The 14,048-nt window shown below is 52.4% G+C and overlaps 1 protein-coding gene across 9 annotated transcripts in view; it reads left to right on the top strand.

Moving 5' to 3' along the window:
• Window positions 1-14,048, top strand: part of LOC138098250 (protein CEPU-1) — a 458,933-nt gene that overhangs the window by 407,177 nt on the left and 37,708 nt on the right. For all 9 annotated transcript variants that reach the window (XM_068994678.1, XM_068994681.1, XM_068994675.1 and 6 more), the window contains one exon: window positions 1,484-1,716. In XM_068994678.1, coding sequence (XP_068850779.1) covers window positions 1,484-1,716 — 233 coding nt within the window. The remainder of the gene's footprint in view (window positions 1-1,483; window positions 1,717-14,048) is intronic.

Genomic DNA, 14,048 nt, shown 5'->3' with positions numbered 1-14,048 from the left:
AACGTTCCCTAATATCCAATCTAAACCTTCCCTGGTGCAACTTGAGGCCATTTCCTCTTGTCCTATTGCCTTTTACCTGGGAGAAAGGATGAATCCCCACCCAAAGGAGGCTGTAAGGACCCCCAGTAAGGAGACAGCTCACCCAGAGAAAGGACACACTCCCTAAAATGTCCAGGACAAGTCCACATGGCACAGATATACCCATGCTTGCCATTACCTCCCCTGTTAGTGCAGCCTGGCACGTGGAGCCCATTACGTCTCCTACATTCCTTGAAGTCGTCCCGTGCGAGAGCTCCCAGAGGCGCCGGCTCTCTCTCAGTGCCTCCCACGGTAATTTGTGTCCCAACGACTGCACAAGTGATGAAGTAGTTTGGGGAAGAATATAAACAGTGGATCTGAGGCTGAGTGGTTTTATGCAGGGACGTTATCCTCCGGAGCCAGCATCCAGAAAAGCGCGGCTAAGTCCCGATGGCTCCGTAATCCCAAACTTCCTCGGAGAGAAGCAGGGGTTTAGCTGGCTGGGGGGGGTGCAGGTTTCTGCTGTTTAGAGAAGCTCTTGATGCTTATCTGGAGATTATTTGTGGCAATGGGAGGATTCAAACCTGGCTTGGGGACATGGGGATGGGGGGTTACAGGGCTGGCAGAAACCTTTGGGAGGAGCAAGACCGATCCCAGTTAATGTTGACAGGAAAATAATCTCCTTCAGGATCAAAATAATTTCTACGTTTGCACTGTGTTGTCTCCGGGGGAAACTCAGGTGCTTATTGAGGCTGAATACAGAGGATTTCTACCTCCAAAACATCCCTGGATAAGTGAAATGCTCAGCTGGGGTGAGGTGCACAAGTGAGGGAGGTGCAGCGATGCAGCTGATGGGTATGGAAGGAAGAGCTGACAGAGGGGACAAATGGTCGGATGCTCAAGGCTTCTCTTTAGGGGTGTGTGTGTCAGAGCTGGCTTTCTCCAAAGATAAATTTCCCTTGCTCCTTTGTGAAGCAGCGAAGTGCTGCTTTCCCAGCACCACTTTGCATTTCTTAGTCCGGCTGCAGGGATGCGAAGGTCTGCGGAGGGAAAGGCAGGTGATGGGTTTGGGCAGGAAGTAACAACCTGCACCCCCCAAAAAAAGTGTGGACTCGAGGTGGAGGTTTGGGCTCAGGTCTGTTTGGAAGTTATCAAAAGAATAGATGGGAATGGAGGAGTGAAAGGCTGGTACTGGGTGGCTCTGACCTCCCTGCATCTGAAAACCCTGTGAAGCTCTTGGGCAAATGTCTGGAGCTGCTGGTTTAGATGGATATCGGTGCCCTGAGCACCGCAGGGAAAGTGCTGACCTTGTCCTCTTTGGACACTGAAAGCACTTGGTCTCTGAAAGTGCTGCTGACAGCAAAGCTAAAAATAGTGCCAGGAGGACCAGGAGGGCTGGAAGGGAGGAAGGGAGGGAGAGCGCCCAAGAGCAGCGCACTGATGGGTCACCTCTGCCTCTCTCCAGGTGCTCCGTGGACAACCGGGTGACCCGAGTGGCCTGGCTGAACCGCAGCAGCATCCTCTATGCCGGCAATGACAAGTGGTGCTTGGACCCTCGGGTGGTGCTCCTGGCCAACACCAAAACCCAGTACAGCATCCAGATCCAGGATGTGGACGTGTACGATGAGGGCCCCTACACCTGCTCCGTGCAGACAGACAATCACCCCAAGACATCGCGTGTCCATCTCATCGTGCAAGGTAAGAGGAAGGGAGTTTGTTGGGGGGTTGGGCTTGGGACTTTGCACTCTGTTCCTTTTGCACTGGTGTCTTCTCCTCCCATTGCTCCTACATCGAGCACGTGACACAGCTCGGTGCAGGTGGAGAGGCTGATCCACGAGCTTGGATCGTCCCAAGCTGGGTAATGAATTTCACAGAATCAGAGAACTCCTTGAGCTGGAAGGGACCCCCACAAGGATCATGGAGTCCGACTCCTGGCCCTGCACAGCACCGTCCCCAAGAGTTACACCATGTGTCTGAGGGTATTCTCCAAACACTTCTTGCACTCTGTCAGTCATGGTTTTCTCCGACTTTCCTGATATAATCCCAGGGCTCTGATACAGGCAGCTCTGCATCCCGACACAGTCACTGGCAAACCCGCAGTGCTGTTTGTTGTTATTGTTTTTTGATGTTTTTTTGTTTTCCAAGCTGGAGGCATTGCTTGAAGTAAAACTTGTGTTGGGGGAAAAGAGAGAGCTGGCAGATTTGTGTGCTTTGTGGGGGTGTGTGTATGCCTAGCAACAATATGTGTTTGTGTGTTGAAATTCCGTACTTCTGGAGGAGGAAGAGGAGGAGAAAGGCCAGCACAGGGTGCTGGAGCAGTTTTGGTGGCTAAGTGGGTGCCTACGTGTGCTCTTCAGCAAGTGTGTGAGCACACACGGCCTCTCAAGAGCAGACAGGCAGGCGTGGCCACATGCGATGGTCAAGCAGGTGGACGTTCATGGAAGATAGATCCTGTGTCCATGTGGCAGGACATGAGCTGGACCAGGGAGAGCCTCGTGAAGGGACACACGGAGCCTGATGAGCTCTTAGCCTGGGGGAAGATTAATGGAAAATTTCTAATCCCTTGCTAGCAACCGTTTTTTTCCTGCTGCTTCTTCTGTGATTTGGCCAGGAGCCCTCTTAACATGACACACCAGCTTGAGTATTGGAATCTCGTCTCAGGCTAATTTTCGAATGCTGATTGGTGTATTGATTTGGAAACAAGCTGGGTTAAAAAGGCATTGGTCTTGTACACAGAGTCGGGTTGAGCTAATCCGCCGTCGATATTCCAGGCCTGAGCACTATTGACAGCCTAATGAATAGAAGTGGGGAAAAAACCCAGACTCAGGGCCTTTATTTTCCCTCTTCCCTCCCTTTTCATTTTGCCTTTCCTCTTCAAGCAATCAAGCTGACTAACCAGAGCCAGACTTTTTCCATCTCCATTAAGTGCGGAGGGGAAGCGGATGCATTGCCAGTCCTGGTTCTGGCTGTTTATCTTGCAATCTCTTATTACCTGCCTGAGTTTCTTAAGCTAAAGTCGATCACCAGCAAGTTCTGAAGTCGCTATCAGATGCTGGGGTGATGCAGGACAATTTCTATCTGTTCTCTTCTGATTCCCATTTCCTGACCTAAATTTCCTGTATCACCAGACATCCAGGCCCATCCCTCCCGTGTCTCGCTGTATCATTAGGAAGAGATATTTGGGTGCTGCAGGAAAAGGTCAGAGCTTAACTCCTTGCAGCAGTTAAGTACGGGATGATTCAGGGATGGACTCAGTCCTGTAATGTGCTGACGATCCTCGTGCTGCCGGCAGAAATTCCGGCTCTGGAGAGCGAGCCCCCTAATTTGAAGAGCGGTTCTTTGGCTCACCCAGCCCTTTCTCAGAGCAGGACATGAAAGTGACTATCATGTCCAATTAAAGGGAAACCTGCCTTAATGACCTTGATGAAAATTGGACTGGGGTGACAGGATTAACTCTCCTGCCTTGGAAAATGGGCCCTATAAATATGTATTCTGGAATAATCCTGTCCAAAACGACATTCAGCTTGTGGGAGGTGGTGCTTATTCCCCCTCCCAGGAAAGCAGGGTGGCTAAGCACCACATTTCAGGGATGTGCCAAGTTCAGCACATGGCCCTGGGACAATTTGCCCCTTCCTGTGGCTTGGTAGGAAAGGAGAGGTGGTGTGAGGAGGTGGGAAAGGGGGTGTCTCCTTTTAAACGGGTTTAGCCAGGAAGAGGGAGGTGTGCAGGTTGCTCTAAGCAGGTCCTCACCGTTCCCCTTGCTGCACCAGGAAAGGGCCTGGGGGCACGGCTCTGGAGGCAGGAGCACTGCAGCCTCTCAGGATGCAATTAAATCGTGCCCCGGGGCAGGCTGTGCTCTCCAAAGGGACTGGCTAAGGGGGGGCAAGGAGCTCTTCCCCTTCCAGCCACGATTCCAGCAGCCTGCTGCTCCCCCAGGCAAGCAGGATGGGTGCGTATCAGCCAGGCCCAGACACTCGCAGCCTGTGCCTGCATCCCTCCTTCTCCCCAGGGTCAGGGGATATCGCTGGGAAACAGCCATGGATGGAGGGCATCCGTGGTTTTGGCCAAGGGCTGCTGGAGGGAAGCAGAGCTATGGGAGGGGGGAGGAGCAAAAACCAGGAGAGGGATAGGGGTGGGAGAAGGAGCTTCCTTTAGAGTATGAGGGTTGGGAATGATCCCCAAGGAGAGAATCGGGTAGAGACACCCAGAACTGAGGATGCCCATGCTGCGGCAGGGGGTGAGCTGCACATTTATTTCTAGGTTGGCTCTGTTGGATGGCCGAAATCCCAAAATAGGTGGGGAGAAGGCACCTCGAGAGCTAATTTATCCTGTCCCCCTGAAAGCAGGCAGAGGCCTCGCTGCCAAGCATATGTGAAAGCTATTCTTGAAAATCTTTAACAAAGCAGGTTCTTCAGTCTCCCCAGACAATCTATTCTACTGCTTTGCTACCTTTTTAATTAGAAAATGTATAGCTAATATCTAACTTAAACCTTCTTTGTTGCAAATGAAGTGGAGTTTTTCTCAGCCTATTCCCAGTGGATCTAGGGAACAATTGATCAGTGTCCTCTGTAATAACCTTTTGCTTTTTGGGAAGGTTGTTATCCCGGTGCCCCTTAGCCGCCTTCTTTCTGAAACCATCCAAGCTCTGTTTCTCCCACCTTTCCTCATTGGCCAGGCTTTCAGAAACACTTGTCAGTCTTGAAATCTTGGTACAAAAGGGAAAAGGTGGTTGCTGCTGATCCAGGAATAGCAGGTCTGTGCCTCTGTGCTAATGTGGGACAAATGAGCTCAGGAATGAGACAACAGACCCTTGGTACCAAATGCACCAGAGTTCAGACCTCCTGTTTTGGGGACTGCTCTAAATGGGGTCAGGCTGGTGGTGCCAAGCTGATGTCAGCCAACAACAGAGCTGCCAAAGGGATAAGGAGGTTCTTAGCACCTGGATCTCTCCTGGAGAGGTGCTCCCAGATTACAGACAGGCCTAAAGCGAGCAGCTCAGGGAGCATCCCTGTTGTCTGCAGGGTCTGGAAGGTGGTCCCACTCCTTCAGCACTCATTCCTTCTTAGGAGGAGTTGCCATAAAACCAGACAAAGCACCAGGAAGCAGCACTGCCTGTGTTTGCAGGAATCTGCCTTGGACCTTGCAGGGAGAGTGAGATGTTTCTGGGAGTAAATCCTAGAGAAACAAAAATGCAAGGAAGCCCCAATTGCAATAGGCAAGCTGTGAACCTGGAGGGGAGCAGACACCCAGAGCATGGAAGAGGATTTAGTTCCCACTGACCTCCAAGGAGCGATGCTTTCTCTTCCTCTCCTCTCCTATATCCCACTCCAGTTTCCTTAGCAAGTCCTACTTCTGGCAGCATCATCTCAGGCGCAGTCTCCCCCTTCTCCCTGCTCCCTGCAGGACATTTGAGCTACTTAAGCCATTCTCCGGGTCCCTGGGTTTAAAGGAGAGAGAGGAGAGAGGAGGAGAAGGACGATATCTGGAAAGCTCTTATTTGTATTGATAATAAGCCGTCTCCAATGCGTGCCTGCAGAACACTCCCACTGCCTTGTAAGATGCATTAAGGGAAGTTGGCCTTATCTCGGTGCGGGAAATGGACTTGGAGAAGGAGGCACGGAGCCTGCCAGAGTTTAATCTCACTTAGGCACACGAATTTGCATGATAGAAAATGGTGGAATTTTAGTGCTTAAAAAGAAAGAAAGAAGGAAAAAAAAAAAAAGGCAAAAGCAGGCAACTGGGGGATATTAGCGCTTTCCCCGCTTCTTTATCAGTTTTCCTGGCCCTATCTGGCTCTTGCTGTTGTCACTGGAGCAACTAATCACCCCTCCCCTTTTGTTTGGTGTAAATGAGTTTTCCCCACTCCTTCCTGAGCCCAGGTTAATCTTCAAATCCCTGCCTTTGTCTGGGAGTTAATTACCTGCTCGGCGGAGTCGGGGGGCTGCGGGCACAGGTGGCAGGGGGTGGCGGGGGGCAGAGGTGGCAGTGCCGGTGGCACCTGTCCCTGCACGGGGAGCAGCTCTGCCAAGGTCTGTGCCTGCGAGATAAAGCCACCAGTGGGGCTGCGGTGCCCGAGCCGGCTTTGTTTCAACCACCAAACTCTGCCCAATTAATTTTCCTTTGATGCCACAAGCCCCTTTCACTCGTGGGACACCAAGGAGAACTTTTTGTGGCTGTTTTTCTGCCTGGGTGCCCGGGAAATGCCTTTGCTGTGAGCAGAGCGGCTGGGAGGAACGCTCAGTCCCTGTAGTCGTCATCACCTTACCTGTGGGGCTGAGCCTGTCCCCTGTGCCACCAATGCCACCGATTCTGGGAGCAAGGAGGGACAAAGGGATTTGCCTACCAGTAGCAGAGGATGTGCAGACATTGGTCACGTTTGAAGCCATGGGCTTGGAGTTTCACACCGGGCAAGATGCTCCCCCTGCTTCTGGCACGGATTTACTGGTGTGTCCACACATTTCCCCCTGTGGGAGCAGCTGTTCCTTCTAGAAGCAAAAAGAAGTTTAGATAATAACTCCTAAAAGGCACGGGGGAGCTGGGAGAGCCTCCCCAAAGCAGTGGAGGGGAGGAAACCAGTGACACGAAATGGAAATCCTCCCTCACTTCGCCTGCGCTCTCGGCTCCTTTGACTGATGTGTTCCTTCCCATCTCCCTTCTGTTGCTGATCACTGTCCCTCTGCCAAAGCATCTTTGCCTTTTGTATTGGGGCTCTTGTGGAGGACTGAAGGTCTCCCACACGCTCTCACGCACTGGCCTAGTTTTTGGCTCTTTATCTTCATTTTGCTCTGCCCTTGGGGAGCATCTCTGCAGGTCCCACATCCATTACTGCCCCTGGATCTCTCCATCTTCCCCACACCCCCGGATCCCAGCCCTTGCTTCTCCGGGATGTGCTTGTCCATGTTCCCCTGTGGAGTGGCCTCATACCTGGCCAGGCTCCCTCCAGCCTCCCCAAAGTCACTTGACCTCTTTGCAAATCAGTTTAACATCTGTGAGGCAGAGATAATAATTGTCACCTACTTCACAGGGGGGTTGATGAGGATTAATTCATTAATGTCGACAGAGGTCTTTGAAGATGGAACGCGCTATCTGAGAGCTAAACGTTATTATTAATTAGCAATTATATCATGGGGTGGGAGCAGGGGGGAAAAGAGACTCCAGAGTCTGTACTGTGAAAGAATTTGCTCTGGGCTCACATTCTGCCCTTGCTGCAGCTTCAGGCTGCCCCAGTTTCATGTCCTGCTGCTACTGGAGGGAGCCAGGCACGCTGCATCCCACTGGGAATGTGTCCCACCCTGCTGCTCCTTCCCGGAGCTTGTGGATGAGCCCACTGGTGTAAGAGTGGGAGGGATGGGGAGGTGAAGAGTGCTCAAGTGAGTTAATGTTGTTAGAAGGAGGGCAACTTGGTAATGGAGAGGTTGGGATGAAGGGAAGGCACAGAATCCCAGAGTGGTTTGGGTAGGAAGGGACCTTAAAGCCCATCCAGTCCCACCCCGTGCCATGGACAGGGACACCTCCCACTATCCCAGGTTGCTCCAAGCCCCGTCCAACCTGGCCTTGGACACTTCCAGGGATCCAGGGGCAATAATGCTTCTCTGGGAAACCTGTGCTACCCCACCCTTATTGTAAAAAACTTCTTCCTTGTATCTACTCTGTATCAACATTTTCAATTTCAAACCATTCCCTCAAGGCATCCTCCGGCCTTGCCTGGCACCCCAGCGATGAAGCGGGCCAGGCACCACCCAACCCATGGGAGGATGTATCCTGTTCCCAAGGAGGAATAATTGGCAGGAGACTAGAGCAGAGGAGAAGGAAGCTCCAGTGATTCATAGGACACACAGAGCGGTTTCATTTCCTTCCTGTTTTTCTTTCTTGCGTACACCCAGGCTGTGGCTAATTCCTCTCTGTCTCCCTGTGAAGTGCTGATGCTGTAGTCCCGTGTGTTGCTGGGTTCCCTCAGGCAGCACTAACACCAGTCCTTTGTGGTCCCCTGCAGCTGCCCCGTGCCTCAGTGCTGGGGGCATTCCCACCTCCGACAGCCCCGTGGCTCCACTATTTCCCCCCTTCCTGGCTCAGCTGTGTGCACTTCTGTGGCAGTGAGGAGAGCTCAGTGGAACTCTCTCTGCTACTCCCTCCGAGCTGCGGAGGTCACCCTCGGATCACCCCTCTTCTAGAAAACAAGAGTCTGCTCCTCTTTGAGCCTTTCTGAGCACGCGAGCTCCCAGCAGCCCTGTTCACCCATCCTCTCCAAAGGCTTTCAGGGAGAGGTCACCCGCCTCACCCAGAGCCATTCAAGAGTGACTCCGCTTAATCCCTTCTGCGGAGCTGGTGAATCCGGGAGGCCAGCGGTGCCGGCAGCTCTCTGGGCAGGGAGGACTGGAGTTGTGTGTGGCTCTCCCCGTTCTTCTCCATGGATTTAGTAGCCAAAGGGGGTGGCACAGCAGCACCCAGGATGCGCATCAGGCATCTCCCACCGCCCCGCGTGGTTTCCAGGAGAGTGTTGTTATCAGCAGTGTGATAAAGCCGGTAGGGGTTTAATGAGGTCACTGCAGTTTAATGTTACTGCAGTAATCTCTTTTGTTTTACTACATTAAAATATTTGTGGTGGAACGGTTGGACCACTGTAATGTGATAGCGCTACCTTAATGTTATTGTTGCCATGGCAACACTAATGGCAGCTCAATAACATTATTGCAATTTAATCTTACGACAATAAAATTAAGGGTAGAACAGTGAGACCTCGGCTCTGTAATGTTACTACAGTAACAGCATTGTTATCGTAACCGCGGGAGCGGAGTCAGCCCCTTGTAGTGTAACGTTGGTACCAGCGCTTTGTTGTTACTACAGGAACACGGAGCATCCTCCGAAAATCACAGCAGGGGATGAATGGGAGGAGACGTCACCGGTGCGCCGGTGCTACTGCTACCCTGGGGCTGTCAGCATGGGGAGGTCATGCTGTAATCCCGTCACTTATTCATCTAATTCCTCAGTTGTGGTGTTTTTATCGGGGTCTGTCCTCTTCTCCCTCCGTTGCCGGAGCTCTTTGGAGCAGGTCTGTTGTTTTAGCGGCAGTAACTCTGCAGGGAAGGATTTAAAGCACTGCCTCCATCTAGTTCCAGATCCTTCTGCCTGGCGTTTTATAGCATGTGGCTGTTATGGAGTGATAACGTTTTATATTTATATGTCATCTTTCAATGTGAAGGATCCCGGCACAAGCTACAAATTATTGCCGTGCTGCAGGGCCAGGCAGACAACCCGGCACACGCAGCGTGCCAGAGGAGGGGTTTCATCCAAGGGCACTGATTCCTGTGCAAGTGAGAGTCTCCTTTGCCTAGAGGATTTATCCAGTCCCCAGACTTTGTGAGGTGGGGCACAGATCTTTGTGCATCCTAAGCCATGTACCCCAAGAAGTACCTGCCATCACTGGCATGGTTATGGACAAAATTCCCCTCTTTCCCAGCTGGCAGCATTGTATCAGGGCTGGAAGGGCAGAGGGGGGACAAGACGCCGGTGACATCTCTGTGCCATGCAGGGGCTCGCTGCAGTTTTCTCCAGCCTCCAGGGGAGGGAGGCAGAGCTGCTGATCTCTCCCCAGCATCGCGGAGCTTCCTTATCCTGCCCAGGCCCAGCACTCCCGGGGATGCACATTTGCCATGCCCAGGGATGCGTGCTTTTGGCCTAGGGATTCACTCTTGCTGTGTCCAGGGATTCATGATTGTTGTGCCCAGGGATGAGTTCTTGCTGTGCTCAGGGATGCGCACTCTGTACCCGTGGCTGAGGTTTGTTGTGCCCAGGGACGCGGGTTTGCCACGGTCAGGGAAGCACTCTTGTTGTCCCCGGGGATATCTGCTTGCTGTTCCCGGGAATGCCCAGGGATGCACTCCTGATATGCCAGGGATGCAGGTTTGCTCTGCCCAGGGATGTGTGCTTTGTGCCCAGGGATGCAGGTTTGCCATTCCCAGGGATGTGTGCTTTGTGCCCAGGGATGTGTGCTTTGTGCCCAGGGATGCAGGTTTGCCATTCCCAGGGATGCACTCCTGCCGTGCCCAGGATGTGTGCTTGCCGTGTCCAGGGATGCACACTTGCAATGCCCAGGGCTGCATCCTTACCATAGCCAGGATTGCACACTTGCTGTGCCACCACCCCTGCCAGCCAGGCTTAGTGCCCCAATTGCCCACCTGTACTACTCACACCACTCCCTCTCCTGCTCGGCAGGCAGGAATTTTCCCTCTTCTTTGAGCCCTTGTGCTCACTCCCAGCCTCTCAGGTCTCCATCCCCAGGCAGCTCTTTGGCACCTGAATTTGGGGCTGTTGCTGCCCACCCCCGTTCCCCCAGCCCAGCCCCAGTGTGTGCCTGCTCAGCCCAGCAGCTGCTCGGCTCCCCTCGTGCCTCAGCATTTGATCTCTCTCCACGGGTATTTGGATTCTGACCACCGCAGTAATTCCTTGTTTGTCCTTTAATAAAAGACCTGTGAGCTCCCCTTGACACCGGAGCTGGAATCGCTGGGACCTGGGGTGTCCTGAGTGCCAGCTCTTTGTGGCAATCTGGTTCCACATCCATCCTGCCAACCCGGCTCCTCCGGGGGTTACTTGTTTGAAAACAAGAGCAGCAGCTCATCTCCCATTCACTGTTTTTCTCCATCATTTGCTTTATTAAATATTGATTTTCTGTTGCATTATTAAACCTTAAGTCCTGAGCATAAATTCAGAGTTGATACTTTAATCTGGCTCTTCTTTTTGGCCTTTAGAACTGATTTTTCTGGCCAGTCTCTCCGGAGGCGACTCCAGAAGAAAAAACCTGTTGCAGAGGCTTGGGGAGTCAGAGGATGAAGCAAAGGGCTCTTCCCAAGGGATTTTTGTCTGTTTGGTGTAGTCTTTGCCATGAAGGTGGCATCCATGGGGATCCTGGTCTGCGATCCTGCACACACCTTGAGTGAAAGGAGGTTGGGGGGGAATCAGCCAATCTTTTTCAGGGAATTTTGTGCATTACTGGCTGCCGGAAGGATATAGCCCTCTCTTTTTTTGGTAGCACAGAGAGATTGCAATCTGGAATAGGAATTTAGCCTGGAGCCACTGCGTGGGCAGGGTGGCAGTGAGGCATCCAGCCCTCCACGTGCCTGGCTCTGCTCCCTAGGGTTTGCTGCCTTACTCTGCCAAAATTGCCCTGCTCGGTAACAGGACTCCGCCGAGGAAAGGAGCCACAGATGGCAGTGCCTTGTCCTAAATGCCATCCCAGCTCCTGGGCAGTGCGGCACAAATCTGTGCTTTTTTACCCTACAAATCCTCAGCAAACCCAGAAATGGCTTTGGCCAAAGCTGCAGGCAAAGCCAGTGGAATGTGGGTGGTGAAGAGCCACCAACAAGCCAGGAGCAGTGCGAGTGGCCACCAGCATATCCCTGATAGCCACGGTGGGTAGCTCTGACCCCCATCGTGATCCCCGCTCTCCTCCAGTGTCCTATCGGAGAGCTGCACGCTGCCAGCCACTGCCAAATCCCACACTGCCAGCAACCAGGTGTCTGAACATGCTTCCAGAGCCAAGAGAGCTCCACAGCCAAAAGGGAGGAGGGGAAAGCAGTGTGGCAGCACCAGCAGGTTCAGGAGGATAAAAAAAAAAATTAGAAAAGAAAAAAGGCAGAGGGAGGTTTGCAAATGGCTTTTGGATCCCCCATCCAAAAGGGGCATGGAACCTGTGCCTGGCGGCTGCTGTGCTGAGCAGTGATTTAAAAGCAGGCTCCCAGTGGCAGGGAAAGAGGCAGAGGGGGAAACAGATGTGAACACAATGCTGGAGATAAAGGAGAGGCCAAGGGAACAGCTGCCGAAAAGCTGCCTGGCCCTGCCGCCTCCGAGGGCTGGAGAACCTCCAGCAAATATCCCCAGGCTTGAGGACAGGCTGGGGAGAGGTCACTGGGAGAGTAAAGGAGGAAACTGGGTGGAAAATGTGGGTTTTTTATACTGTTCTTGCTTGGGTTTTGAAGGAGAGGTGGAAGCCGGGAAGCAGGAGCTGCATTGAAACATTGGGAGAGTTGGGATTTGGTTTTCCTTTCTGTTCCGGTGATGCAATGGAGAAGAAAGAGATTTAGAAAGACAAGGAGAAGTGGGAAGTGGAGAATAAAAAGGCGAGGATCTTTGTAAAAGAGGTGGAAATGCGATTCTTCAAACAAGATACTGAAATGTGTTTCTGGTTTGGGTTTTCCATGTCTGCTGTGAGAGTCAGCAGTGCAACCCCTTTGTCCTGTCCCTCAGAAAGGAGGAGGATTTATTCCTTAGTCCCTGACTGGAAGGGATCAGCACGGCCCCACTGGGTGCAGGGGACAGGGTGGGGAGGTCTTCTTGGATCAATGCCCTCATACAGAAGGAACTCTTCCCTGTGAGGGTGGGCAGGCCCTGGCACAGGTTCCCGGAGAAGCTGTGGCTGCCCCTGGATCCCTGGAAGTGTCCAAGGCCAGGTTGGACGGGGCTTGGAGCAGCCTGGGCTAGTGGAAGGTGTCCCTGCCCATGGCAGGGGGTGGCACTGGATGGGCTTTAAGGTCCCTTTCAACCCAAACCATTCTGTGATTCTGGGATTTTTCATTTCTGGCTTACTGGTCCCAGTAGTAGAGATGCCCAAAAGATTTCAACTCTCCTTTTTGGTAGCATCTTGTATAATTTCCTGGGTAGGATTTGGGATGAGGCAGGAGAGGACACAGACTCCGTGCTGGTTTGCTGTCCTATGTGAGGGGAGATGAAGAGGTCACAGTCCACCCTCCTTTCTGCCTGAGTCTCCCATCACTGAGCCCCCACAGCCAACAGACCCCCCAGTTTGTGCCCGGGGCTCTCCTTGCCTGGCCCAGCCTTGACACAAGGTATCAACAGAGATGTCTTCTCCATGGTTTGCCCTCCTTGTAATCCCTCCTCCTCGCAGCCAGCCCGAGAGCTTCAGCCTTTGATCCTCCTCCTCTTTTGCAAACACTTCTCTCTGCTTGTGAAATTAAATCTCTCTCAAAGTGATTTCCTTCCCTATCTTTTATTTTTGGCCGGGTCTGTCTGAAATATTCTTCTTTTTTTTTTTGCTCCTTCAGCAGCAGGGCTATATAATTGATGGCCTCGGCAAGCTTTCTGCGCTGAACATTAAACCCTTCCTGCCTTGGCTCCGACCGGAGTTCATTACTTTTTGAAAAGCTCTGTTGTCTGTTTGTGCTCAGATGATTGTTGTTGTGGAGGGGAGCATGTTGTCGGCACAGAGAGAGGAGGAGGGGTTGGATTTGGCCAGGGCTGCTTTGTAATCAAATCCTGCTCCCTTTAGCAAATTTTCGAGTGGAAAAGGCCTCTTTTAGTAAAATCGAAATATAGTACCCTCCTGAAGCAGAAGCACAAAACTCAGGGGCTCTTGGGGCAGTGGTAAAACATTGCTTTGCAATATCCCCCTGCTCAGCACTGGGCAGGAAGGAGCAGGGGCTGCTCCCATTACCACAGGCTGATTTCCTGGGACAGGCATTTATTACCACACCGCCCTTCCCAGTGAACCTGCTGTGGTCATTCCTTCCAAGCTTCTGCATCCCAGGAGCTGCCCTGGGAAGGATGAGCCCATGCAGTGCTGGCAGGGTCCCTCCAGCTCCGTGGTGTCCTTATGCTGGAGCTGGGGGTCACTCTGTGTGCGTGTTTTCACATCATGCAAATCCTTTCTGCACTTTTTGGCCTTTCCTGGCAAGACAGAGCGGTGATTTCCATGCTTTGCCCTACGCTGACGACGCTCCTGGCTCCCCGTCTACCTCCGTGAGCTTTCCACACTTAAAACACAGCAAGGCTGAGGTGATTACAAGGATTGGAGATGCAGTGGCACTTCCCTGCCAACAAGTAATTGATTTATTAAAGACATTACAATACATTCATGGTTGAGCGTAAGGGTTTCCTTTGAACTCGCTCAGAAATCCGAGGGGATTGTGCCTGTTTGCGAGGACCGCGGGCAGAATAAATCTGGGTTCCCCCATCGCCTCCCCCCTGCACCGCCACAATTTCATTTCCCTTTGACTGGCGCGAGTAAATATCACAGCTCG

The sequence above is a fragment of the Aphelocoma coerulescens genome, chromosome 24 (assembly GCF_041296385.1).
Source record: "Aphelocoma coerulescens isolate FSJ_1873_10779 chromosome 24, UR_Acoe_1.0, whole genome shotgun sequence".
Lineage (NCBI taxonomy): Eukaryota > Metazoa > Chordata > Aves > Passeriformes > Corvidae > Aphelocoma > Aphelocoma coerulescens.
Note: the sequence above shows the minus strand (reverse complement) of the source record. Positions and strands in the feature narration are given on the sequence as shown.